The following is a 25,537-nucleotide window of genomic DNA, read 5'->3' as shown; positions in this document are numbered from 1 at the left end:
TGGGGGCTGGTAACAGCTGGCCTGAGGATACCCACTTCGCTACAGTGCTATACAGTCCATAAGCCTAACCACATTCTCTATGTGGCAGACTATGCCTTGTTAAAACTGTTACATTTTGGCAGGGTAGAATTTCATTACCCCCACCTGTTATCTTGAACTGCTATTTCATTTGCAGCTGCATGAATTTGAAGGAAAGAAATATTGGACAGGATTTGATCCTGCTCATTTTTTTTTCCAAGGGACTCTCCCTGTTTCTCCTCTTCACACTCTGCTTTAGTATTTCATCATAGCTCTAATGTTTCTTGAAGCTTACTGCCCTAAGATACTTAAGTACATATTTTACAGGGGCTTTAAAGAAAATGTTTTCTGCTTCCTAGAAGGTACTCCTCGATCAGAATACAGCTAACCAGTAGCACATAAAGGTTCTGCAGTTCATTAGCTGTGGAATTACAGTATTATCCTATTGGGAATCAAGCTCCAAATTTTACCACCAACACTCCACTCCCACCAATGGAAATGACAGACCTTCTGATCAATCAACAAATAACAAATAATTCTAGTCTTCAGAAAGTGCCTCTGCATCCATGTAGTTATCTCTCTAGATAAATATGTAAATACAAACACAACACACACTAAAAAAACAGATCATATTTTGAAATATAAGCATTGAAATTATAACTGTGAAAGTAAAAATAATCTTTAATATCTTTGTCACAATTTCATGAACCCTTTTGTGCCACAATGAACATTTTCTTCCTCCAATAATGCAATCTGAGACTTTATAGAATAGAAAAAATAAGCCAGGTTTTGCTTGGGAAAGTTTTCCCAAGGGTTCCTCATTTTTATATAGGAAATCAATTTGCATCACTGATGATATCATTCAAATCAGATGACACTATGTGGTTAGAACGTAATTTACTTTTCTGCTGAAGCAATTTGATTCTTGTTCTGATTTGTGATTTTCATTTTGTTTGTTAATGAAAAAAATTAATGAGCAATGTTACTGGAAATACAACTCAAAGCACTGGCATTATTAAATATGTTTTCAATATACTGTACATTACTTTGATTGCACAGTCGGAGCCTGAGCCTTGCAGTTAAGCCGTCAGTCAATCAACCAAGCAGACACTGAACTCTCAAGGAGGACTGCACATACCTTTGCACTGATTTGTGTTTTTGTCAAGAATTGCCTTTGTGGATACAATTTTCCCATACCTAAAAAGAAAGAACAACAAAAATTAGAAAGAAACATTATTATATTTTAAGCCTAGAATTATGTGGGTTTAGTAGTCTACATATTTTATTACACATACATACACAGGTGGATCTAGGATTTTGAGAAGGAGGCATGGGAGCAGTGACCCTGCACTCTAGCTCCTAGCACCTCCCCCCCACCCACAACATGAGCGTAGAAAGACTGCACTACAGGAACAGGAGCCTAGGACTTGTTTCAAGTTCTCTCAAGCAGTAAGAATCTTCTTTCACTTCTCTCTTCACTTCAGTTGCACTTCGCCTCCCATTCTCCCCTACCTTGCCTGCCACTGCCACTTCTGCTGCTGCTGTACCCAGCTGAACCAGGGAGTGGAAGTGGTGGGGAGGGGGTGGTGGGGAAGAGGAGGAGATCCTGAGCTGTGCCCTGTCCTCCTGCAATTGGGCTGCAGCAGCAGAAGTGGCAGTGAGGTGGTTTCTTCCCCCATGCCAGTTCTCAGGCTGGCAGGAAACACCAGGGGAACCAGCCAGGGAGGAGGGACCACCTGCTGCTGCTGCTGCTGCTGTCCATGGCTTGAGCTCAGCTCTAAGAGGAATCAGGTTGAAGCAGGCAGGAGCATCACTGGAGCTCTATCCCCACTCCCAGGGAGAGAAGGAAAGGAGGTTTAGCTGAGCATGGAGTGGAAGGGACGGACAATTCTTACTTTTAAAAAAAGGTCCCAGTGGCTGCTCCTGTGGCATGATCAACTTAAAGGGAGGTGCATCTGTGCCACTGGACTCCCCCTGGATCTGCCCCTGCACACACACACATACAGGTGCGCGCAAATATATACATGACACACAAGGAAGAGGCTTATAAAAGGTGCTGGCTTGATGATCCTAGGAAAAAAAGTAACAGATTTACCTAGAAAGGAGGTACAAGATGAACAACAAACTTCCTAACTGTCATTGCACTTTAACACAGACTTTGAAATTCTTCCTTAAGAAGGTTGTTTATTTTCTACATCCATTCAGTCTCTGAAACTGACAATGCAATCGCCAATTACAGTGGTTACTTAGAGATGTCTACATTAGTGATTCTCAATGGGGGTACTGCAGCAATGATCTCTTTACCTTTACAGGTACCATGGGATGCCACACCTTATTAGCATTGTTAGGTGCACAAACACCTATTTATTTGTGTAGTTTTTTAAAAATGTATACGGGAACTAATATCTCAGGATTCATAGATTCAAATTAGAGGCTGAAAGGGAACTCAAGAGATGATCAGGTCCATCCCCCCTGCTCTGAGGCAGGAAAGATTGCTGGGGTCAGATGACCCCAGCAAGTTGTATGTCCAGTCATCTTTTGAAGATCTTCCATTAGGTAGGAAGGTGACTGCACCACCTCTGGGATGAGTCTGTTCCATAAAGAAGCTTTTCCTTATGTCTAATCTGAAGTGGTCTTTTCTCAGTTTATGAACATTATTCCTAGTCTTCCCCGGGGTGCCTTGGTGAACAGATGTTCTCCCAGCCCCTGATGTTCACTCCTTATATACTTAAAGGCTGCCACCAAGTCCCCCCTGAGTCTTCTCTTTTCCAGGCTGAATAGTCCCATGTCCTTCAGCCTCTTCTCATATGGTCTGTTTTCCAGACCTCTAATCATTCCTGTGTCCCTCCTTTGGACTCTTTTCAGCTTCTCTACATCCCTCTTGAAGTGCAGTGCCCAGAACTGGATGCAGTACTCCAGCTGCAGCCTCACCAATGCTGAGTACAGCAGGAGAATAACATACAGAACAGGAGGATAATACAGAGATCCCCTAAACAACATCCCATTCTAGCATTACTTGATAAGTTGCAGCTAAAATTGGAAGGTATGACAGGGCTTTCAAAAGATGTCCAATGTCAGGCTCTGGCATGCCTGAAGAGGGAGGGAGTTCCAGAGCTAAGGAGCAACTACAGAGAATGACATCCTATATATTTTCCCCAAGCAGACTGATGGTTGTTTTCAGAGACCTTGCAGTGGGGTATAAGGGAAAAGGTGGTTCCTTAGCTACACAGGGCCCAGATTATTTTGGGCCCTGTAGATCAAAAACAGCTCCTTGAATTACTCCCAGAAAGCTACTGAGAGCCAATGTAGATTGTGGAGCACTTAAGTTATATGTTCCTAGTGACCCACCCCCATTAGAAAGTGGGCCACCACGTTCTGTACTAATAGAAGCTTCCAGATGGTTTTCAAGGACAGCCAATGTAGAACACATTGCAGTAGTTTAGCCTTGAAATTACAAAAGCATAGGTGATGGTGGCCAGGTCAGAGTCTCAAAAAAAAGGGTTACAACCTTTCTACCAGGTACAGCTAGTGAAAGGCATCCTCAGCCATAGCCACCACCTGAAGATCCAGGTGAAACAGAGGATACAAAAGAAACCAAAGACTGTGAACATGAATGACAAGGGGAAGTGTAACCCCATTGATGACAGATGTCCCAGTCCCCCACCCACTATATGATTCATAAGATAAACCCAGAGATTTCAAAAAGGAATCCTGAGTGTCAAAAACATTCCAGCCTGCTATGGTCTTTCTGAATTCTTTACAACAGAAGAACTTTTCAATTATTTTTCTGTAGTCAAAAAAAAGTGTGAAAGCTAAGAGCTGGCTGGCATTTCAGAAGGTGCCTAAAAAGATTGAGAACAATCATAGATGAAGAAATTTGTCTTCCAGCAAATTAAGTTTATTTAAATGTACATTTCATTTTTTTCAATTTTAAGTTTGTCAAAGGAGAAGTAGTAATGGGCTTAAATCGCAGAAGGGAAATTTAAGCTAACTATTTCAAAGAGCTTTCTAACTATGAGGGTGGTTAAGCACTGGAACAAATTACATAGAGAGGTTGTGGAACCTCTGTCACTGGGAATTAAGTTCAGGTTAGACAAACATTTGTCTGGGATGGTTTAAATGGGGAAGTTCCTGCCCTGGGCAGAAAGCTGGACTAGATGAACTCCTCGGGTCTCTTTCAGCTCATTTTTTTATCTGATTCTATAAAAGAAGGTTTATTTTAAAGGGAATGAGGCAGACTTTTTACTACTAAATGCTCTGTAAAACTGGCTGACAGAAATTAACAGGAAGATTTTTTTTTCATTTTTAAGCTATCTAATGCATCTTAAATAATAAAAAAAATGGTTATTTTTCTATCTTTAGGCTTTCCATCTCTCTCCAAGCTGAGCATTGATGAGTACATGAATAAATGACATCACCTTGTATAGTACAGTTTCTAAGTAACTTCACAGGACTTAGATTCGGGAGAGAGAATTTTAATTGTATGGGCCAGTGACACCTTGTTGCATTAAGTGGTTAGAACAGAAGGTAAGAATTTGTCTTTAGCTCACAGGAGGTAGGAAGGAAAATGAAATGGATTTAAGAGTCAGTTTGAAATCATCTGTTTCGTGCAACAGCAAAAAAGCTCAAAAAGGGTTATCTTTTGCAGCCACCACATAACAGATTTTAACAGAATAAGGAAAATATTTTTATTCCCAAGGCTACTTTTCTGGCTTTATCTCTTTCAGTTCTACCTAGAATCTTCTTCAAGACCCTTACTTACCAGATTTAAAGAAACTGTGCACTTAGTCTTTCTGTTGCTTTCATTTTTGTAGAAGTCCCTATGAAGTATAAATTATGTAATGGCTCTATGACAGCATGTGATCCCTGAGCAGTTAACTTATTGGTCTCTGGCTGCCATTCTTGGCAATGTTCTCCCTATTATGGGTATGGGTTTTTGTTCCCATTTTGCCCATACAGGTGGGGCAAAATGGAGCGGCCCTTGGAACTAAGGCAGCTCATAGGGCACCAATGTGGCACCAATGTGGGGGTTGTGAGGGAAGGGAGTCCCATGCTGTACTATGCAGTATATGTCAGGGGAGCCATGTAGCACAACAGTGTGGGAGGGGCTCAGCATGGAGCTTAGGAGATATATGGCCCTGGGCCACTCAGAAGTTGGACAGCTCTGAATTATAGCATCACCTTACCATGAAATACAATAATAAAATTTCATCACCTAAGGAAAAAGCAAATTAGTAGACAAATATTTTTATGGGTAAAATTTAGCTAAGTGAAGAATGCCAGTACATGCATGATAAACTACATAAGTTTATAGCAGGACAATTTTTATCTCCAGATTTGATGGTATTCATGCTATTTCAATTTACTGCTTAGGATAATTAACCAGGATCTGGGGCACTAAATTTGGTTGCATTTTCCTTGTAAGAGGATTTGAACTTACATATTCCACTTTCCTGAAAAGTGCTGTACCAACCAGTCTATTGGACACCCTGGGCTGTTCTCAATCTCATCTAAATCAAAGTGTGAGAGAGAAGGTGCATCTACATGTGCACTTTACTGTGGAGCTAATTAGCTCCCCAGTAAAACATCACTGTCTACACGTGAGCCCATATTAGGATGTAGTAAATTAATTAGCTCTGCTGTAGGATAGTACTGTCCGAGACAAGTATCATCTTACAGCAGAGTAATTACGTGCACCAAAACACACGGGTAGACTGTCATTGGGGCTAGCTGGGGCACAAGGGTGCTATAGTGTGGGGCCTGCCTGCTGGCTAGCCCTGCACTGTACCATCCTTGTGTCCCAGCCAGCCCCTCTGCAGCACAGTGAATTGAGTAAGAGCAGCTCTGGGCTGGCAGACTGACCCCTTGGACCCCCTGCCAGCAAGGGCTGCTCTGCCCCAGCTCAACCTGCTGCAGTCCTGGGTGTAAGTGTAAATGCTAAACCTGGGAACAAACTCCGGCATGAACTGCACTGGAGTTTATTGCTCTGTGCTAGTTGCATATGTAGATGCATGCAGAAAGATTAGGTAGATCACCTGGGATGTGGTACCTGGATTCCAATCCGTGTTCCAGTGACTATTTCAGCAACAAGTGGAACCCCATCAGGATGAGAGATTAAGAGCAAGCAACTCCAATATACTCTATAGTAGGAAATGAGAAGATGTAATCTCAAATACCATCAGGCAGAGGAATATATGTGGAGCTCTGACTTTCTGGGTTAGTGCCTTAGTCACCAAGCTATAAGGTTAACAGGCACTAGCACCTTTCCTCCTACACATTTTTTGTGAATAGTACCTACATCTAGAAAACAAAAAGTTTATTTGCACACCCTTCTATGAGTCACATTTGGATGAAAACAGCAGGCTTGGTGGCCCCTGCTGAGACCATGAAGTCTGCCAGGTTTCAAGGAGATAGGTGCAGGGGTTTCTGGGAAACTCCACCTCAGGCTGCTGACAAGCAAAACTCATGACGTGTGACTTTGCGTGTGTGTTAAGGCATGCCCTTACTGGTGCTGGGGCATCTACACAACATGGTACTGTGCCCAGTGAGGTCTCCTCCTCCCCTACAGCCTCATGCTGGCCCATCACTTTAAATAACAGGTAATAACTTAGTAAGCAACATAATAGCACTAGCAGCACATCTCAGGCAGCCAAATTGTCACAGAGCCTTTCTTTCTTTTCCTGCAGGCACGGCCATTTCTGGGGTGAGGGGGCAAATCAAGGCAACTGCCCTGGGCCCCGTGCTTTGATGGACCCCGTGGAGCTGGGCAGAGTGGCCGCGGCGAATCTGAGCCACCACTGCTGGCTTCGCATCCACCTGCTTGCTACCCCCCTGCCACTGCCAATGGCAGAAGCAGCGTCTTTGGGTCCAGGGTGTGTGGGATCAGAGTGGGGGCGGGGCCCCACATGAGCTGATCTACCCTGGGCCCCACACCCTGCTGGGTCTGGCTGCAGGAGCTTCTTCTCCAGCAGCTGCCAGACAACTCTCCCTGCCAGCCCCAGCCCTGGGGCTTAGATTATCCCAGGGCCTTGTATCCTTCCGGTCAGCTGACTGGGGACAGGTGCTAGGGGTGTTGGTCTAAGGACATGGCACTGGCAGACAAGGTTCTTTGTGTCAATCTGATATCTTTTAGTAGACCAACTGAATAGTTACACATATATCTTATCAAGGTTTGGGGTTGAAAAACCCTTTGTCAGGCTGAGGAAGCACCTGGAGTTGGTGTGTGTGCTGTTCCTGGATGGAAGGAATAGTAAAGAAGCCAGAGGCTGGCATGCAATGCAGACAAGAAAGCCAGTCAGTGAAAATGGAAATAGAGGCATCAGGGGGTGATGGACAGGCTGGGGTGGGGGAGAAGGAGGGTGTAGCAGCACAGGTAAAAATGGAGAAGTACTTGGGGAGTCATATGTCTGGCAGGTTGTAGTGTGTCAAAATTCCAATATTGAGTCCATAATTTTCTGTACGAAGGAGGTTGATGAAGTACAGTTCATAGGCTCATCTGTGAAAAGCGGTTTGTAAATTTAAATAAGCACTGAACCTCACTAACCTCATCACCAGAAGCCAAATTCCTACAGCCCCAAAAAACACTGAATGGATCCAGGCCATGCCATGACAAGACATGCAAAACCTGCCAACAATATCTCCAGTATGGAGATATCTTAACTATACAGTACATATCTCCATCAGGGCACCAAGTGCCCTCATGAAAAATACATGGAGACACCAAGCAACAACTGCACACCAGAATGAGTGCACACCAAAAATCTATCAAAGACAAGAACACAGCACCACCTGTCTCCAATCTTTCAGGCCTGATCCTGAAAGGGAATTTACAAACCACTTTTCACAGATGAGACTATGAACTGTACATAATCAACCTCTTAGGTACAGAAACTCATGGACTCAATATAGACATTGGAATTCTGACACACTATAACTTGCCAGACATATGACTCCCTGGGTACCTCTCCACTTTTACCTGTGCTGCTACATCCTCCTTCCCAACCACCCCAGCCTGTCCCTCACCCCCTGATGACTCTATTTCCATTTTCACTGACTGGCCTTCTTGCCTGCATTGCATGCAAGCCTCTAGCTTCTTTACTATTCCTTCCATCCAGGAACAGCACACACACACACACTGCAGGTGCTTCCTCAGACTGACAAAGGGTTTTTCAACCCAAAACCTGGCATTCCAGGCAGCTAAGCTGAGCTCACCTGGAGCCTCACAACTCCACTGCAACCAGCAAGCCTCAGATCGGTCAAAGACATGACGGGTCTGGGCTTTCCCCAGCCAGGACTCTGTGTGTGCATGTTGTGGCTGGAGGTTATGGCACCTCCTCCCCATTTTTCACAAGGGGAATCCTTGGTCCTGGCATTTCCTGGGGCTGCCATGCCACCAGCAGTCCTACCAGGCCTCCTGACCCTAGCAGAGTCCAGTTTTAGTGGTCATGCCCAGGACCTGGGGTCTCCTCCTTCCCCATAGCCCCAGCTCATACCTCCAAGTTCATCCTGGCATGGAGCTCAGCAGGGACAAGTTCTTCCCCTGCTGGCTAGTGATGCAGTGAGTGAAGAGGGTGGCATTCACTCCGTCTGCACCTGGCGCTTGGGGAACCCCAGCAGCAGGAGGTTCACCTTCAGGAACACCAGCTGCTCCACCAAACCAGAATCCAAGGAGGTGCTGTGGGGTGTCACTACATCACCAGCACTGCTGAGCACCCTGTAGCTTGGAACACCAGTCAGTGGACAGGACAGGTGTTCCCAGGAACCTGTGGCCAGATCCAGCCACATCTTGCTGTGGCTAGCCCAGTAGGCCAAGGGATCACACACACAGGAGTGTCTCCATGTCCTTGGTGAGATAGGCAGCCATCAAGGCCTAAGCACTACCTGCCTGATGGTGGGGTTGGGTGCCTCTGGACCCCACCATGGAAGCCATGCCCTTGGCCCACATTGGCAGCACCTGTTTTGGAGGAGGAGACTGGCTGGTGGATGGCATGCTGGCATGGAACAGTGGATCCCCCTCTTCCACGTCCCCCTGCCTCCACCATTCTGCCTCCCTGACGCTCTTCACCAGCACCTCCATCCACTGATTCAGGCTTGGCCTGCTGCATATGCTCCCCTTCACCCTTGGGTCACACATGATGGCTAGCATGTGGAGTACTTTGGACTGCAAGGGATCAAGCCATTTCCTGATGCCCTCCTTCAGCTGCCTCACCAGTGCCTGCACATCTGGTGATAGTGGCTTGCCCCAGCCAGGAACACTGATCCCCTGGAAGTTCTCTATTTGGCCCTGAAGTTCCCTCACTACAGGGATCACCAGCACTGAGGTTCTCAGTGGCCTCAAGGAAGGGCTTGAGGACCACCAAGATCTGGGAGATGGTATCCCATTCAGCTGTGTTAAGGGGACCACTGATCCCAATCTCCCTGAGCATCTCATGGACAGCCTTCTGTTGCTCCACCAGCCTCTCGAGCATCAGGTATGTGGAGTTCTGCCTAGTCTCCACATCCTACATGATTTTGTGCTGTGGGATGTTTAGCTCTGCCTGTTTCTCCAGCAGCATCTTGCCTGCCTTGATGCTCCAGTGTAAGTAACCTGCTACCTTCCTGCATTTTGAAATGAGCTTTATGGTGGTGCTAGCACCACCACTGGCAGCCCTGTCCCCCTCCAAGTTGTCCCTGGCAAGAAGGTGGAACTTGTGTGGACTGCCTTGACCATATTGGCCCCATTGTTGGTGACCATGAACCCATGGGTGAGCTCGTTCTGTCCAGAAAGCCACCCCTGCACCAAGTGGTTCATGGCATCCATGATCTCTGTTGCTGTGTGGGACTCATCCATCACCTCGGCTTGAAGGAGAGCCCACCAATGTCCTGACTGGTCGTGCCAGTGCCCTGTGAGGGAGTGGTAGGCATTATCTCTACTCTGGCTGATCCAGATGCCCAAGGTAAAGTGTAAGACCACCTGCAGACCTGCTTTGCACAGCTCCTCCCTCAAGTACTCCCTGCATGCCTCACACAGGGAGGGCATCACCACCTGCTGAAGGTGGTATGTGCAGGTACTTGGTAAGATGGGGCCATAAGCACCATGAGCCACCTGAACCCTGGCCATTCAACTAAAGAGAAGGTCTGGGCATCCACAGCAAGCATCTACCCAATGGTCTGGGTGATCTCGCTCGCCTTTGCAATGTGCCCCACTTTCCATCTGCCTTTCCCCCACTGTTCCAGGGTAGCCTTGCTTTGGAGGGACAGGGGCTTTGGAGTGAGAGGGGAACTTTCCTTTGGGCATGCTCCCACTGCTGCCAGGCTAAGGAGGAGCAAGGGCAAGGGGGCGGTGCCTGCAGAGATGCATCAACATCCCTGTAGTGCTCATGTGTTTTGTTCCCTTGCCCCAACTGATTTTGGCTTGGCAACGCAAGCAGATAGCATATGTGGGCTCATCTGCCAGCTCAAAATGATCCCAGGCCACACTACCCGCTCACTTCTGGAGTGCAGGTGCATGTGTGGATGCTGCCTTTTCCTCCTCCTCAGCAGGCTTGCACAGCAATAGGAGGAGCGGACTTAGCTGAGCCACTTGACACCACAACCTCTACCTCATCCTCCTCCGAAGTGCCTTTTGGGGAAAGAGACCTCGTTCTAGGGGAAACTTGAGGCAAAAACTAAGCTGATTCCCCCTCCTTCCCCTGAATTTCCCTTGATATGGCACTCAGATCCAGATGCAGATCCAGCTCTTCCTCTGGCACTGAAAGGCTCAGCATGGGAAGTGAAATGGGGGTGGAGAAGACTGTCATGCTGCTGGTGCTGCTTGTTGTCATGGTGGTAGCGGGGGGTGGGGTTATGGCTGGTGCTTTTGGAGGGGATGCAGACTCAGGCACTGGCACTGCTCCCCTCTCCTTGCTGCCTGTAAAACTAGTGGAAGCCTGATGCCTGCTTGTTGTAGCAAAGAGGCTGCGTCTCAGTTTTGGGGACTTACAGCTCTCCCTCTACCCCCTCTTCTGCCCCTCCCCGAAGGCTTGCCAGCTGCCTTTCCAGCACACTTCATGGTGTTTCATAGTGTCTTGTCTTTGCCTTGGTGTGCTGGAAAATCTGTCTCTTCTTCTGTAATGTTATCTGATTTATATAACATATGTAGATAAGATAATTGTTTGTATCTGAATCTATGTAATGTATGTATGTATGTAATAAATAAAAAAAAAATATATAAATGTATGTATGTGTTCCTATATACATTCTATATTATAATATGCAATGTAATTATGCTGTGCTTCCCTGCACAGTGAATGGAATGCACACTGTGAGAGAAATCACAGGTTTGAAAAGAATCAAAATAGACTAACAAAAACAAAAAGAGGATTTTGGGGAAAGCATAAAGTGAAAGGAATCAATGAATATACTAATAAAATAGAAGGTTAAAGAAAGCAAAAAGTATTGATGAATCCCACTTGCTAGGAACAGGCTAGCAAGTAGGAAATGATAGCCTTTGTTACCTGATGCTGCTGAGCTGCTGAAAGACACAGCTCAGTAACTGACCCCAAGGCAGAAATCAGCTCAGTTCAAACAATGCTGCTTTTTATACTGTTTTTCCATCCCTCCCCCAGAGCTCTGGGATTGGAAGGGACCTCAGGGAAGGATCACAGTCACTGGACAACTACACAGTCAATATCAGAGCAGTCCTTTCCCACTCTTCCCCTCTCCCTCTCCTTACTTTCTGTTTCCCTACAGGCAAGCTCAGCTTCAAAACTCGAAAAGTTTTGACACTTTTGAAATATTTTGACTGGCCTCATTTAATTTAAGGCTGTTTTGAAGCCCTTTATTTCATTTTAATTTCACTGTTTCAAGCTCAAAACGAGTCGAAACAGTGTCAAAATGAAACGGTCAGCAAAATTTTGCACAGACCTATTAGGCACCATATATTAGATATATAGAAAACCTATTCACTCTCTGATCGAAGAATGTATCCTGGAATATGCCGCGTGGTAAGCAGGAATGTATGTTTCTTGTTGAATAGAGATGCTGTTCAGAATTGAGGCTGTTTCATCCATTTAGCTTCTTTCTCATGATAGAATTCTTTATGGTAACACTTGCAGCTGATTTTCCCTTCAAAACCTAGATTATATATCCTAAGAAGAAAGTGCAGAATTCTTGCAGAATTTATAATCATATAAATTATACAGAAACTATGCAGAAATTTTTGTCCTGAAACTTTTGTATTTACAGTAAAAGTTCTGGTATCCGGCATCTTACAAGCCAGCATGCTTCACTAACTGGCATGCCTGCTTGTAAGATAAAGTGAAACCAGAAGTGCCTACAGTGGCACTTTCAGTTTCTCTGAGTCCATATGGCTTAGGGCAAAGCAGCCTGAGTTGCCAAGCCCCCATGGCCCGAGTTCATAACGGGCTGTGCGAGACCTCCCTCCCTGCGGGCTCCGTGGGAGGGGCAGCGATGCTATGGGAGGGGCAGAGGGATGCCCCAGATGCAGAGTGAGAAGCGGTGGCTGGGGTCACTCAATTAACAGGCATATTTTGTTATCCAGCATCCCCCATTCCTGGGGGATGCTGGATAACAGAGCTTTTACTGTATTTCAATTTATGCAAAATCTTGCCTACCTATTACCTTAAGAGTCTCTCTCAGATACATAGGAAATAATCTAGCTAAAATCAGCAGCAAAGCCACAAACACCTTGAGTAAACTTATTCCTAAACTTAACTTTCTCCAGCAAACACTAACATCAGTCCTTATCAAGCTTCCATATTAATACAAACACTTGGAACGAACCGATACTTAGTTCAATTTAATTTGTGAGCTATAGGAGGGGTAGATGGGTGTGTACATACCTTTGTGCACACATGCAGAATCAAGAGTTTGGAATCTAGCTTAAAATCTTCTTTTTTTGTGTTAAATTTCTTGCCAACAAAGAATGATCTTTGTGGTCCCGCTGCATTTATTACTGATTTTCCAGTGTTGTGCTATGAACTCATCCTACAAACTCTTAGCTATGTGGGGAAAAAACAACTTGAGAAAGTAGTCCTGTTCCCCTCAGCAAAACTATTCAAGGAAGTCAAATTACTCATCTTCTTAAGTTTATAAAATTAGACATGAGAGTAATGTGAGGTGTCACAAGAATGAACTCTATTACATGCAATTAGTTGTATGTAGGCCTTTCACCTTAATGTATAGATAGAAGCAATGAGCACTGCAATAAGACAGTAATTAGAATTAATTTGGACAGTTTTTTCTGATGCTTCAAGCAATTAATTACAGCAATCAGAATGCCAGCTTTAATGAGTGGTAAGAACTTGTGTTCTGCAAGGTGAAAAGGTATTCAGTTAATAAAATTTAATTGTAATTTTCCAGCATGGGTAGAGGACAATATAGGGTATGATTCCTCTTTGGAGTTACTTGGCTTTCCTGCTAGCATAAGCTGTGTAATTTTGATTTGATTCACACAGAGATTCCAAAAGTGTATTCTACAATGGGAATTCACATGCAAATCCAATATAATAACACAATACAACTTGAGAGCTGGCCTCTTAATCTCTTCTTCACATGCTAACTACTAGCTATTAAAACACAATAGCCCATATGTTTTCTTTGTAGCATATAAGTATTTTTCTAAAACAAGGATGTCAGACAAAATTTGAGTGACATGAAAATACATTAATATGATTTAATTCTGCCATACATTATCATGCATGTCCTTAAAACTATTCTTCCCAAGAGCCTTGTCAAGAAAAGAGCCAATAATCAAAAGCCTGGTCAAAGGAAAAAAAATTACTTCATAGGAAAGATTAGTTCAAACTCCAATATCCACCCTTTGAATTTGAGAAATATCCGTTTGAGGTGACCTTTGCTCTACTGCTAAGAGGAGGCTATTCTGATTTTGTGAGACTGAAAGAGTCACAACAGGAACAGGCATATTGAGATTCTGAAAGGGTGTCTATTTTGTGGGCTTCCAGACAAACTGATTTTTAATTTTTCATTACTGTTTTCATTGATTGAAAAGCGTTATTGCAAAAGTTATTAAACGATTAAAATGGTTTAATATTGTATTAATTTCAGTAATTATATGATTTTAGATATTCAGATGAGAAACACTGACACATTTTAGAAAAGATATTTAAAAATAGACATTTTACGTAAAAGTTCTGTCTTTCAATGAAAATCCTTTTTGTCTGAAAAAAAAAATTCCCCAGCTCTAGGGGGTCCTAGGGCTTATTAGTCTGGGGTCTAGTTCTAGTGTTTCTTTTCTATTCCTTTGCATATCCTAAAAGGTATTAGCTTCAATATATCAACCAAATCCAAAGAAAACTCCAGTGTTATACAGTTAAATCATACTTATATACTTATAATTAAAAATTAAAATGAAATAAAATAAAAATGTTTTTGGTCTCTTGATCATGGTTTGTTTTAAATATTGAACAGAGCTAAGAAGCTGTTTTCAGGTTTTCACAGTCTGTCATTTTACATTTCTTGTACACCCCAAATTCCCACACAATTCAATAAGATTCTGAGGTTCATAAGGTGCATACAAAATAGGCTATCAAATTTTAGCTGGTGTCTGAATAACAGTATCAAGCTATTTAATAACTGATACCATTCCTCCAAATTTTCATTTAGAGGCTTGCAGATTGTAGATCAGTATTTACGTTACAAACATTAGTAGAATGATAGTTGAAATCTGGTATTAAAACTACTTGTATCACTTAGCAAACATTTCAGTTCTAGCCAATGTAATTAAACAAGCAAATGATTTTTTTCAGTGGCCATTTTGGAACCACGTACCTTCTAGCTTTGGGACTTCTTAGAACTATAATGGCAGAAATTCTCCCAAGTACAATCGTCTACTCAAAGCTCTTTGTATCATTTAAGACAAAATTTACCCTTGTGATTGAGCTTGTATATGTATTCATCATGAATATAGAAAATTCAGATTATCCTGAGGTTTTTCCAGGCTTCTTAATTTATAAGTACCGTATTTACTCAAGTATAAAATGAGTTTTTCCCCCAGTCAGCATGAGGGAAAAAGCTCCTCATCTTACATTCACATACACCAACCTCACTAAATACACTGTCTCTCACTAAACTGATGCCAAAAGCAGCGTGTGCTTCATAATGGAAACCAACCATGAAGCTGATTAAAAGCAGCTAGCACTAAGCATGACTATAAAATACATGGTCTATATTGGGCAAATATACTAATGGGAACCTACCACAAGCAGAGGTTAGTGGACCCCATCTAAATAAGATACATTATAGTTCCCATTATACACAGCCTCCCTCAGTACCATCTTTTTCAAGTCATGCTGAGCCACTACTTTGAACACAAATTGAATTCCTCTTTATTTCCACGGCTGAGTTATGCTTTTCTTTCCCATTTCCAATGATTCCTGTTTCTTCACTAGCCTTAAATATGTGTCAAACATCACCAAATGAGGCCCCAAACAGTTCACCCAGAATTCCTCTGTAGCCTGCTCTCTCAGACTGGTACATAAGATTAGTGGAGGTGAAGCCAGACCAGGTTGCACTGAGTCTTATCTGTGTATACATTTTTGAAGCATTTCAGGTCTCATAACAAGAACACCCACTTCCAGTGATGAGTAGGGGGCTAATTAGCACATAGATCCTTTGGGGGGGGAAGGGTATCTGGAGTACACACACATACAGAGCAGTGCTGAATTATGGGGTCACCATGGCTTGAAACACTTGATTCTGTTATGGCTCTGCCCAATGAACTATATAGAAAATGATGAGCATTTTGGCTTTGGACTAATTTCATGCATAGTTTGTACCAAAGCAGTTTTCCTAGTCGCACCTAGGAATAACTGTGTTTCTGGCATGGAGCAGTACTCACGGATATCATGTATAGTAAACCTACCACTTGCTGGTCAAGTGGGAAGATCTTGGCTTTATGCTCACTTTATGGAAATGGGAAACTCATCCCTAGCTTGCCCCAGGGGCCTTATAGCTGAGGGCATGTGAAACTCTGGGGCATCTGAACCCCAAGCCTCCAGGCTTGGGGCTGCACATAGGATGCCTGCCAAAGGATTTGGAAATATCTGAAGCCCCGGGTGGGGTGGAGGATGTTTGCCGGTAGTAGGGCACAGAGGGCAAGGGTGGCATCTGACCCCTCCGATTTATTTTCCCTGCTGTAGGGGGACAATTTCAAGGCAAACTTCCAACAAATTGATTCTATACCTGGAAAATTATTTTAAAAATTATAGATTTTCATATATAGAATCTAATGATTTTGTGCTCATCTTATAGTCAGGGTCATCTTAAATTCTAGTAAATATGGTAAATGGCATGTATAGGTTTATTTGCTTTTTGACAAGGATTTAACAGGAAAATCACACTGACTTTTTAAAAATTCTCTATGGATGACAGAATTTGGAAAAAATATTTCAAATACCTTATAGTACCTGGATTTTTTAAAGTGTGTTGCCCACGTGATTTTCACATTTGGTATGCATGCATTCAGTATGTACAAGCTGTATTTAAGGGAGTACATATGCACCAACTATTAAAACCATGAAAATGATCACAGTCAGTCAAAGAAAGGCTTCTGTTTTTCCTAGTCATTTCTGAGTACTCTAGCTAGTCTAAAGCTCTAGAGCTACACTGCTGCTGATGGTTTTTTTCTTCTACAAACAAATCTATATATAACTAGATAGATAGATAGATAGATAGATAGATAGATAGATAGATATCTGATGTACAGTTATAGATAGATAGATATATCTTTCTATATATCTAAATATATAATTTACATATTTCTCTATATATCTCTCTATATATCTATATATATAATTTGATAATTTATATTTTTGTCAGATAATTTATATTTTGTTTATAGAAGAAAATACATCAGCAGCAGTATAGCTGTGTTTGTGTGTAATTATCTACCTATATACCTATAGACGGATCGATAGATAATTATAATTTAACAATAATTACATGTTAATTACTAGTATAACAATATACGTATAATTTGTTTATAGATAGATAAGTATAATTGCCCATCAGTTACCATCTTCAACCATTAAAACAAGAACACTCTTTTGCATACTTTTGCAGCCACAACATTCTTTATCTATTTGCATATGAAAACAGCAGAAATTTTACTGTTACTGGCCTTTACTGTTGTCTATTTTCATGGTTCTGTTTATGTGTAGGCGAGGGTTGGAGGCAAGAGGAAGGTTGATTGCAGGGAACTCAGTGATTGGGTTAATAAAACTGCACTTCTATCCAATATGGCCTGTGCTAACCCAGTGTTGCCCATAACAATAACAAATGTTATTGTTTCTACCATTTTCTTTATTCTGGCTTTCAAATTCAGAATAGCCATTTCACCATTGGAGATGGTACAAAACAGCATAACAAGTGAGAATAACATTATGGCTAAAATTTTCAAGAATAGCTGTCTAAATTTGGGCTCGTATATTCTTTGCTATTTTATAAAGTACTAAGTCAGGGGTTTTCAACCTTTTTTAATATGTGTACCCCTTTTGCCTCAAAGTTTCATCTTATGTACCCCTTAATATTTTTTCTTGTTTTTAAGTGGGGGGTGTGCAGATCAAGGGCCCCACAGTGAGGGAGGGAGTGGGGTTGGCGCTGGAGCTGGGGAAGGGGCAGGGGCAGCGGCAGGTGCTGTACAGCTGGGATTGAGCGTGGGATGGAGCCGCGAAAGTGGCTCGTCTGGGGATGCAGCGAGGGGGGTGTCTCCCAATGCTGTGTGCACCCTAGCAGAGGTGCAGGAGGCACATGCCCCACAGATTTGTGCACAGGGTGGAGGCAACTGCTGGTGCAGGTAGACTCTGCACCCTGCTGCCTCTGCCCCAAAAGCCGCGCAATGCCATGTGCCTTCTGCCACCAGGTGGGCAGGGGACAGACACACACACACAGGTGCAGACACAGACACACACACATGCAGATGCAGACACAGACACACACAGACACCTCCCCCAGCAGATAAGTGTGTATGGGGGGAAGGGGCAAGACAGGAGAGAGGGAGGAGGCTGGGCGGCACAGATGGAGACCCCCACACTGCAAGAAGGACAGGGGCAGGGGTGAATGGGACCCAGGTCGGGCCAGGTCCTGGGACAATGGGAGCTCAGCAGCGTGTCAAGAGGCTGTCAAGGGAGCGGGTGGGGGCAGGGCTGGAAGCAGATTAATCAAGCACTAATTCAATTTACAACAACCACTTTCAGGCATCTGCACAGAAATTTGCATTCATTGCTGCCAATTGCACCAGGCCCTGCACCACTTTCCCATGGCTGGTTGCACATGTGGTTCTATGAGCTGCTGATGGGCCTTGTGCTCAACCAATTGCATGCCACCAGGGGAAAACACACTCCCTCCCCGCCCCCGCCCGCCAGGCAGACCCTCACAGCTGTGCTGTAAGGGGGTAGCGGCCAATCAGGAGAGTGAGCTGGGGTAGGAGGCAGGGAGGCACCACGGTGTGCAGTGTGGAGATGGCAGCACCTGGTGCATCCCTCCTTCTCCTCCGGTAAGAGGGCAAAGTGTGGGAAGACTGTGGAGAAGACGCCACTGCTGCACCCTGGGGCTCCCTTGGTCCCCACCCGCCTGCCAGCCTGCCTGTGTGTACCCCCTAAGACCTTTTAAAGTACCCATGGGGATATGCATATCCAGTTGACAACCCCTGTACTAAGCCTTCTGCAGTTTTAATTAAAGAAATGGGAAGATACTTTTGTCTCAGCATTTGTGAAAGCCATCTATTCATGTGCTTAGAGATGGAGTTAGGAGTCCAATATTAGGCAGTGATTTTTTATATGTCCGCATTTATGAACAATGAGCAATCTTAAGCAGAAAGAGTAGAATTCAAGTTAATTAACTGGTGAAGAAATAGAATGTGAAATATTTGACCTCTATTTATCATATCTTCTTAATATCTATTCTCATCACATATTATGAAATATGCCTCTGTGCAAAGGGCTTCCACAGGGATAATTTTTTTTCACCCAAAATATTAAGTCCAGTAATACCATAATAATTTGCCTAATATGTACTGTTCTCATATTACAATGTTTCCATGCTACTTGATTCCCTTCATAGTCAATGTTCTGAAACAACTGAAGCTATAAAACAATAATGCACATTTGTCATTAACCATTTTTAAGGGTAATTTACTGCACTGTTAAAGCAGGCCACAAACTCACCCACTGAGGGTGAGACTTGAGTATATGAAAAAAGATAGGACACCAGATACACACCAAAGAAATCTAGTGTTTTAGTCAACTTCCAGAAGGGTGACTGTAATGTCAGTTGAGGAGTAAAATCTAAGGCTTCACCTGACCACCAGGAAAAGTAGGTATAGGAATAAATAAAATAAAAAAGTGTCATGTTGGAAATCTTGATATGGAAATCTTTAATCAAATATTTTCTGAAACCCCCAGAAAATTCAAATTCAAATTTTAGCATACATACTGATTCAAACATTTTTATTTAAGGAGGACTACCATGATCTGATATAATAAATGGAAATATTTAAGGGCAACTAATATTATATCTCGTAAAATCTGAGCATGTGCATGCCTATGTTGTGCAGTAAATATGGCAACTTACACTGACTTGAGTGTAACTAATCAGGTGTAAATTTGATACCTGCATGATGCAGGTATCACATTTACGCCTGATTAGTTATTATGCAGTAGCATACATGTAGATGTCTTACTGAGCAGTGACACTGTGTATACACAGCATTAATGCACTTTAAATACCTACACATGTAGACGCTGGGCTATTCCTGCTTACTACACAGTAAATTTAAGCTAGTGTAAATGCACCTATAGATCTGCCCTCTGTGTGGTTTATGTTTTCAAAAATGCCATGGCAGAGAGAGAAAACTTGCGAAGAGATATCCTGTAAAAATCCATGAACACATTGCTAGTGTGAACAAGAAAAGGTTGTGCCAAAGTATTGTATAAGCTAAGTACTGACTAAATCAGTGATTCTCAGCCAGGGTATCAAGGCCTCCTGGGGTGCCTTGAAATCCTTTCAAAGGTGCTGTGGGTACCACACAATGTTACCACTGTTAGGTGTGCAAACATGACTCACAAGATAAACCCTAAGTTTTCACATAAGAATCCACAGTGTTAAAAACATTCTAACTAGTTTTGATCTTTCTGAATTCTTTGCAACAGAAGAATTTCTCTATTATTTTTCTATAGTCAAAATATGAGGGAAAATGAAGAACTGGTATTTTCCAAGGGCTGTCTCAAATGTATTGAGGGATGCCTCAAGTTTATCAAAGGAACAACAGTTTGGTAGGCTATTCCAGAACAGGCTACATGTCATTTACAATCATTCTGACATATTTCTGAGGCAGTAATTTGCAAGCAAAATGCATGTGGCTAAATCTACAAATCTCTGATCCAGTACAAGACCAACCGTGCCTTTTCTGTAGATCTTTCTCCTAAGAACATATAGAAAAACTTTTCTGTAAGTGAATGTTTCTTACAAGTATAAACAGTTTCACATGGAGGCTACTGGCAACCTTTCAAATGGATACAATACCTGAACTATACGACACCAAAAATCCATCACTCATGAAATCTTCAACACTTTGGTTTTCCTTTTCATCTTCCCTAAGGCTAGGGGCAGACATTACACATAAATCAGTCTAAGTGATAAGAAATTGGTTTAAACCCATAATAGAACAGATGTTCAGTACACATAAACCAGTCTGAAAATGGCTGAAATTGGTTTGAGATGAACGTGGTTAAATGTAGTATCAGACTGAAGACATTTGGGTCATACTGGTTTATGCAATGTCTGTCCCAGACTCCTTGCTGGTTTAAGTTAAATTAGATTCCCCTGGCATCTCAGCATGCCCTCTGTGCTAGGTGGGGCTTTCTGCTCCACAGCAGGACTACCCCCTCCCCTTTGCTCCCTGGCAGCAGCTCTGGCAGAGACTTCAGATGTCTGCCTGGCTTCTGCTCTCCCCCTCAAACGGGGATACCGCCATCCCCTCTGCCTTACACAGACACACACCATTAGCTAGCACATTACGTGCAGGCTACGGTCTGTGCTATGGCAGACAGGACAAAGGCAGACTCAAAAGGTAGCTGGTAAGAAACACTGTGTTATCAATACTCTGCTGGGTTGGTCAGGAAGGGGGGGGGGGACCCCTCCCTAATTAGAGCATCCTGCCAGGGCCTGGCCATGCCCCCCCCCTCAGCTCGGCCTTGTGGAAGGGAAAGGAGGACTGGTCTAATGCCCCCCAGCATCTAGCCTGAGACACTGCAGGCATGTGCCTGCATTTTTTCAGTCCAGAGGGGCTGTTACAAACTGGTTTAACCTAGCCAGATTAGACTGACCTGAAAAGATTGAATCAATTCAATCTCAGGCTTTTTGAATGTCTGTCCCTAGCCTAAGAGAGCCAAATATTAAAACCCATGCAGATATTATCAAATAGAAAATAGCCTCTCCTTTTGACTCCTGTAAAAGTGACAGTAGTGCCATTCATTTACATTAAAACTACATTTACAAGTCAACATCAGCTATTAACTTGGAAACAAAGGGACCTATTTCCCCTTCAAAATATTTTGTAATTCTTGTCTATACAAATAAGTATTATGTTCACACACTGACTGGAAAAGCAGCCCACTATGTAAGTGTACTCTGTCTCTTTGTAGATTAACTGTAATACTCCCAATGTCAAAAAGCACTTCAAACAGTATAAACATATGGAAAAGTGATGTTTGAACACACACTAAACTTATGAAAATAAAAACTGAAAAATTATAAATAATCACTTAGTTACCTCAAGGTTATACCTTCATTGTCTCCTTGGCCACAATAAAGATTTTCTGCATTCATGTAAATGAAATTAGGGGGCTTGTTCCAATATTTATTGATATTGAAGAAAATCCTTTTATTGACTTCAGTGGCACTGGATCAACCCTTAGGCACCATATCATTAATAAGGCTACACACTTATCACAATCTTGATACCCAAGATAACCTACAATGTGACTCTTCAGAGTGTTTTTTCCTCATAAAAATTATCATCACAAGTTGCAAAATCTGCAAGACTTTTTAAAAATTATGATACAGGCATATGATTTTTTCCACATATTTGCTGTGACATATAACCAGCTTTGATAATTCAGAAAAAAATAGTAAATTATATATAGGAAATGAAACATAAGTTCCACGTACAAACTTAAAACCGAAAAATCATTTAAAATATTTTAGCCCTACATCTGAGCTCCTATTTAATCATCACTCCAAAGTCTGACATATCAGAGAGAATTCAGGCACATCAGAAAAAAAATGTAGGTTATGTTTGCATGCTTTATTTACTCTGTTCAGTGGAGTCATGTGAAACCTTATTTTGAAGGCAGCCATGAGATCTCAAAACTCTGTGGAATATCTGAGATGTGATTCAGTATAGAATGTTAAAAACAATATGACCAAATTTACCATAAAATCAGATGTTTTAGAATCTGACAGTAGCCATTTTGATTTAGAATAAGAACACTGCACATAGGGTTGGAACAAAGTAATTAAACAAGTATTCAAAGGTAAGGGGAGAATATATAAAAATTCACTTATCTCTGATAATGTGAACAAGAAATAAAACTCCTGTGTACAAAAGAATTACTTTGTATGTTCTTACACACTGTCCTATCCATATATGTCCTGTGGCTGATTTCCTATTCAGAATGCCACTTACTTATGTAGGATTCATTGCTGAATTACAGCTGGTATGAACCAACATGTCAGCATACCATGATATTAATCTCCAAAGTATTCAGTCATTTAACAATAGCCTTATTATTCCATGGACATGCACATTCAGTGTTTGTGCCCATATTCTGCCATTTCATTAAAATACTTTACTTTTAAAATAATTTTGTATCTACAATATAATGTAAAAGTATCTCAGAAATTACATCTCTAGTAATAGCAAAAGAGAAGGAGGAAAAAAAAGATGAAATCCAACTACCACCAGAGACTGTGAACTCAAACTGATAATTTAAACCTAAAGCATTTTATAGAGTTCACACAGAGGGCACTGGAATCAAAAGCGTGAGTGAGACTTTTTAAGTTCACAGAGCTGCCTTTCATTATTTACAAATTATAAAATTCTAGGTACTTTGGTGTCTATAATAATAATTTGGCAGCTGCTAATATTACAGGTTTTCAAAGTTATTTTACATTTATATGTAAATATTTTAGGATCCATATAATACAAATGCCTCAGTTTGCTCAATATTTCTCTTCTATTTCTTTATCTCTAGGGTTAGAATGTCAGCTTTAGTAATTTACCACAGACTGAATTTTGACACAAATAGTGTAAGGGTGCATATTTTTCTCTGGCTGCAATTTTCCAGGACAGAAAATTATTATTATTTAGACTTTTTTTTATTATATGGAGAACATTTTACACTCCTCCCCAAAAGGCAAAACTCAACGTCTAGCGTTTCTAGGGATTTTTGCCTTATTCTCTTCAGTATATTTTTTAAAAGATTCTTTATCTCCCTTTTTTTTGGCAACCATGTAACACAGAGACATCTTAAATATAGGGTGAGGAAATACATTTGACAGGCAATTAGTCCCTGATATCCAAAATACTTACTCCCAGCTTAACTTTAGGTATCTGAAAAGCTCCATTGAGCATAATGGGGTTACTCACATTTGTCAAGCTAAGCAACTGTTTGAAGCTCTAGGACTTTAGAGTGCTATAAATAGCCCACTATTTGATTTTTTTTTTAAATATCTTCTCTATAGTCCTGATTCAGAGAAATATCCACGTTTAAGATAGCTCTGAAACATGTTTCCAGGTAAATGTGCTTTGGCATTTTCCTGAATCAAGACCTAAAGCAACTGTAACAATTAACTTTGAAAAGGTGCCTCCCTGCTGACAAGTACCTTAAAATGTCCAAATTCAGGGTTCCACAGGACAAACTGTGTCAAAAACATTTGGTTAGATGAATTGTTGGGTCAAAAATTAGAGCAAATTAAATATAGAACATATTTACATGGCACAATGCATTGACATGCAGAGGTACCCAAGCTAGCTCTCAAGGAGCTATCATGTGAAGCAGAAGCAGTATAGCCTATCAATTCAAGTTAGACTGCTATCCTCTGGCATCACAGCTTCCTTTGTGGCCCCTTGCATGGAGGCATGCTAGCATTTGGCCAGTTCTCAGCTGTTGCGGCGGGCCCCACCCCTGAGCTCTTCCAGAGCCGAGCCAACCCAGCCCTGCTTCCAGCCATCTGTCAGCTGCAGGCAGGCAACGGGAGGAAGGGAGGCAAGTGTATCCCCTGCACAAGCCACGGGACCTGGGCACCTGAGTCCCCAGGCTGTGCCCTCATGTCCCATCATGAAGAACCCTACAGTGTACACACAGACCTGATTCTAAGCCCAGGAAAACTCCTGTGCTTGGGCAAAGTCCCATGGACCCCAATCCTGGCTCCCACACACCCAGTCAGGGACCCCTGCACTCCCGTACTTGGGCGCACCACCACAGACCCCGACCCTGGCACCCGCGCACCACATTGCAGAGGCCACAGTCAGGCACCCTTCCACCTGGGCCTCAGCATGATCCCTACTCCCTCTCTTCCCCCTCCACCAAGCAGGAGCCAGTGCAGGTGGCTCACCTTTGGTGTGTTGGGGTGGTGGTGGGGCACAATATTGGGACTGGGCCAGTACAGAGGCAGCCCTGTGGCTCAGAGACTGTTGGTAGTTACTGAGCCAGACTGTGCTGGAGTTTATCACATCGCCTTAATGGCACATGTAGATGCACCCACTGAGTTCTGTATTACCTAAAAAAGATGGACATAATTGAACATATTATCTTCACTGTCCCAATTCTTCGTAAATTTCTTTTCTGAGGAGGGCTCGTTAATTCTAGGGAATAAAGATTAACCCTAGGGAATAAAGATTAATCCTAGGGAATAAAGGCGCTAGGTTCTGAGCCTTACATGTCAGAAGCTGGCATAGTTCCATTGAGTTCAATAGACTCTGCCACTGTGCACCAGCTAAGGATCTGCCTTGGGAATCTGCCTTTAAGGTACCTTCAGTAGGGCAGAGGATATAATATGCTTCTGTGCTTTCTGCTGGTCATCTGACACTTCTGAGAATCCATGAGCCTTGGATGAGAAAAAATCTTAATGTCTACAAAACATCCTTAATCAGGGAGTATGCCAACTTTTCCAAAGAGAAACCCTGCTAGACAGCTTTCAATAATGGAAAACCCATGCTGCAGATTCCTACACTCATCCTTACCCTACAGTTTGTGCTCCAAAGCAGCCATCATAGAATCATAGAAGTAGGGTCGGAAGGGACCTTGTAGATCTTCAAGTCTGATCACCTGCCTGGGCAGGAGAAAAACTGGGCTCAAATGACTCCAGCCAGGTAGGCATCAAGACTCTTCTTAAAGACCCCCAGGGTAGGAGCCAGCACCACTTCCCTTGGAAGTTGGCTCCAGATCCTGGCCTCCCTAACTGTGAAGTAGTTCTTACAGATGTCTAATCTAAACCGACTCTCCAACAACTTGTGGCT

At 42.6% G+C, this 25,537-nt stretch overlaps 1 protein-coding gene across 4 annotated transcripts in view; it reads right to left on the bottom strand.

The window, feature by feature from the left end:
- The window catches only part of RBMS3 (RNA binding motif single stranded interacting protein 3), a 707,347-nt gene that overhangs the window by 632,837 nt on the left and 48,973 nt on the right, over window positions 1–25,537 (bottom strand). For all 4 annotated transcript variants that reach the window (XR_002095924.1, XM_019508786.1, XM_019508787.1 and 1 more), the window contains exon 2: window positions 1,157–1,215. Coding sequence is in view for 3 of the 4 variants with exons in the window: in XM_019508786.1 (XP_019364331.1) it covers window positions 1,157–1,215 (59 nt within the window). In the remaining variant the exon portion in view is untranslated. The remainder of the gene's footprint in view (window positions 1–1,156; window positions 1,216–25,537) is intronic.

Source organism: Gavialis gangeticus, unplaced genomic scaffold (assembly GCF_001723915.1).
Source record: "Gavialis gangeticus isolate Ggan-Ray unplaced genomic scaffold, GavGan_comp1, whole genome shotgun sequence".
Lineage (NCBI taxonomy): Eukaryota > Metazoa > Chordata > Crocodylia > Gavialidae > Gavialis > Gavialis gangeticus.
Note: the sequence above shows the minus strand (reverse complement) of the source record. Positions and strands in the feature narration are given on the sequence as shown.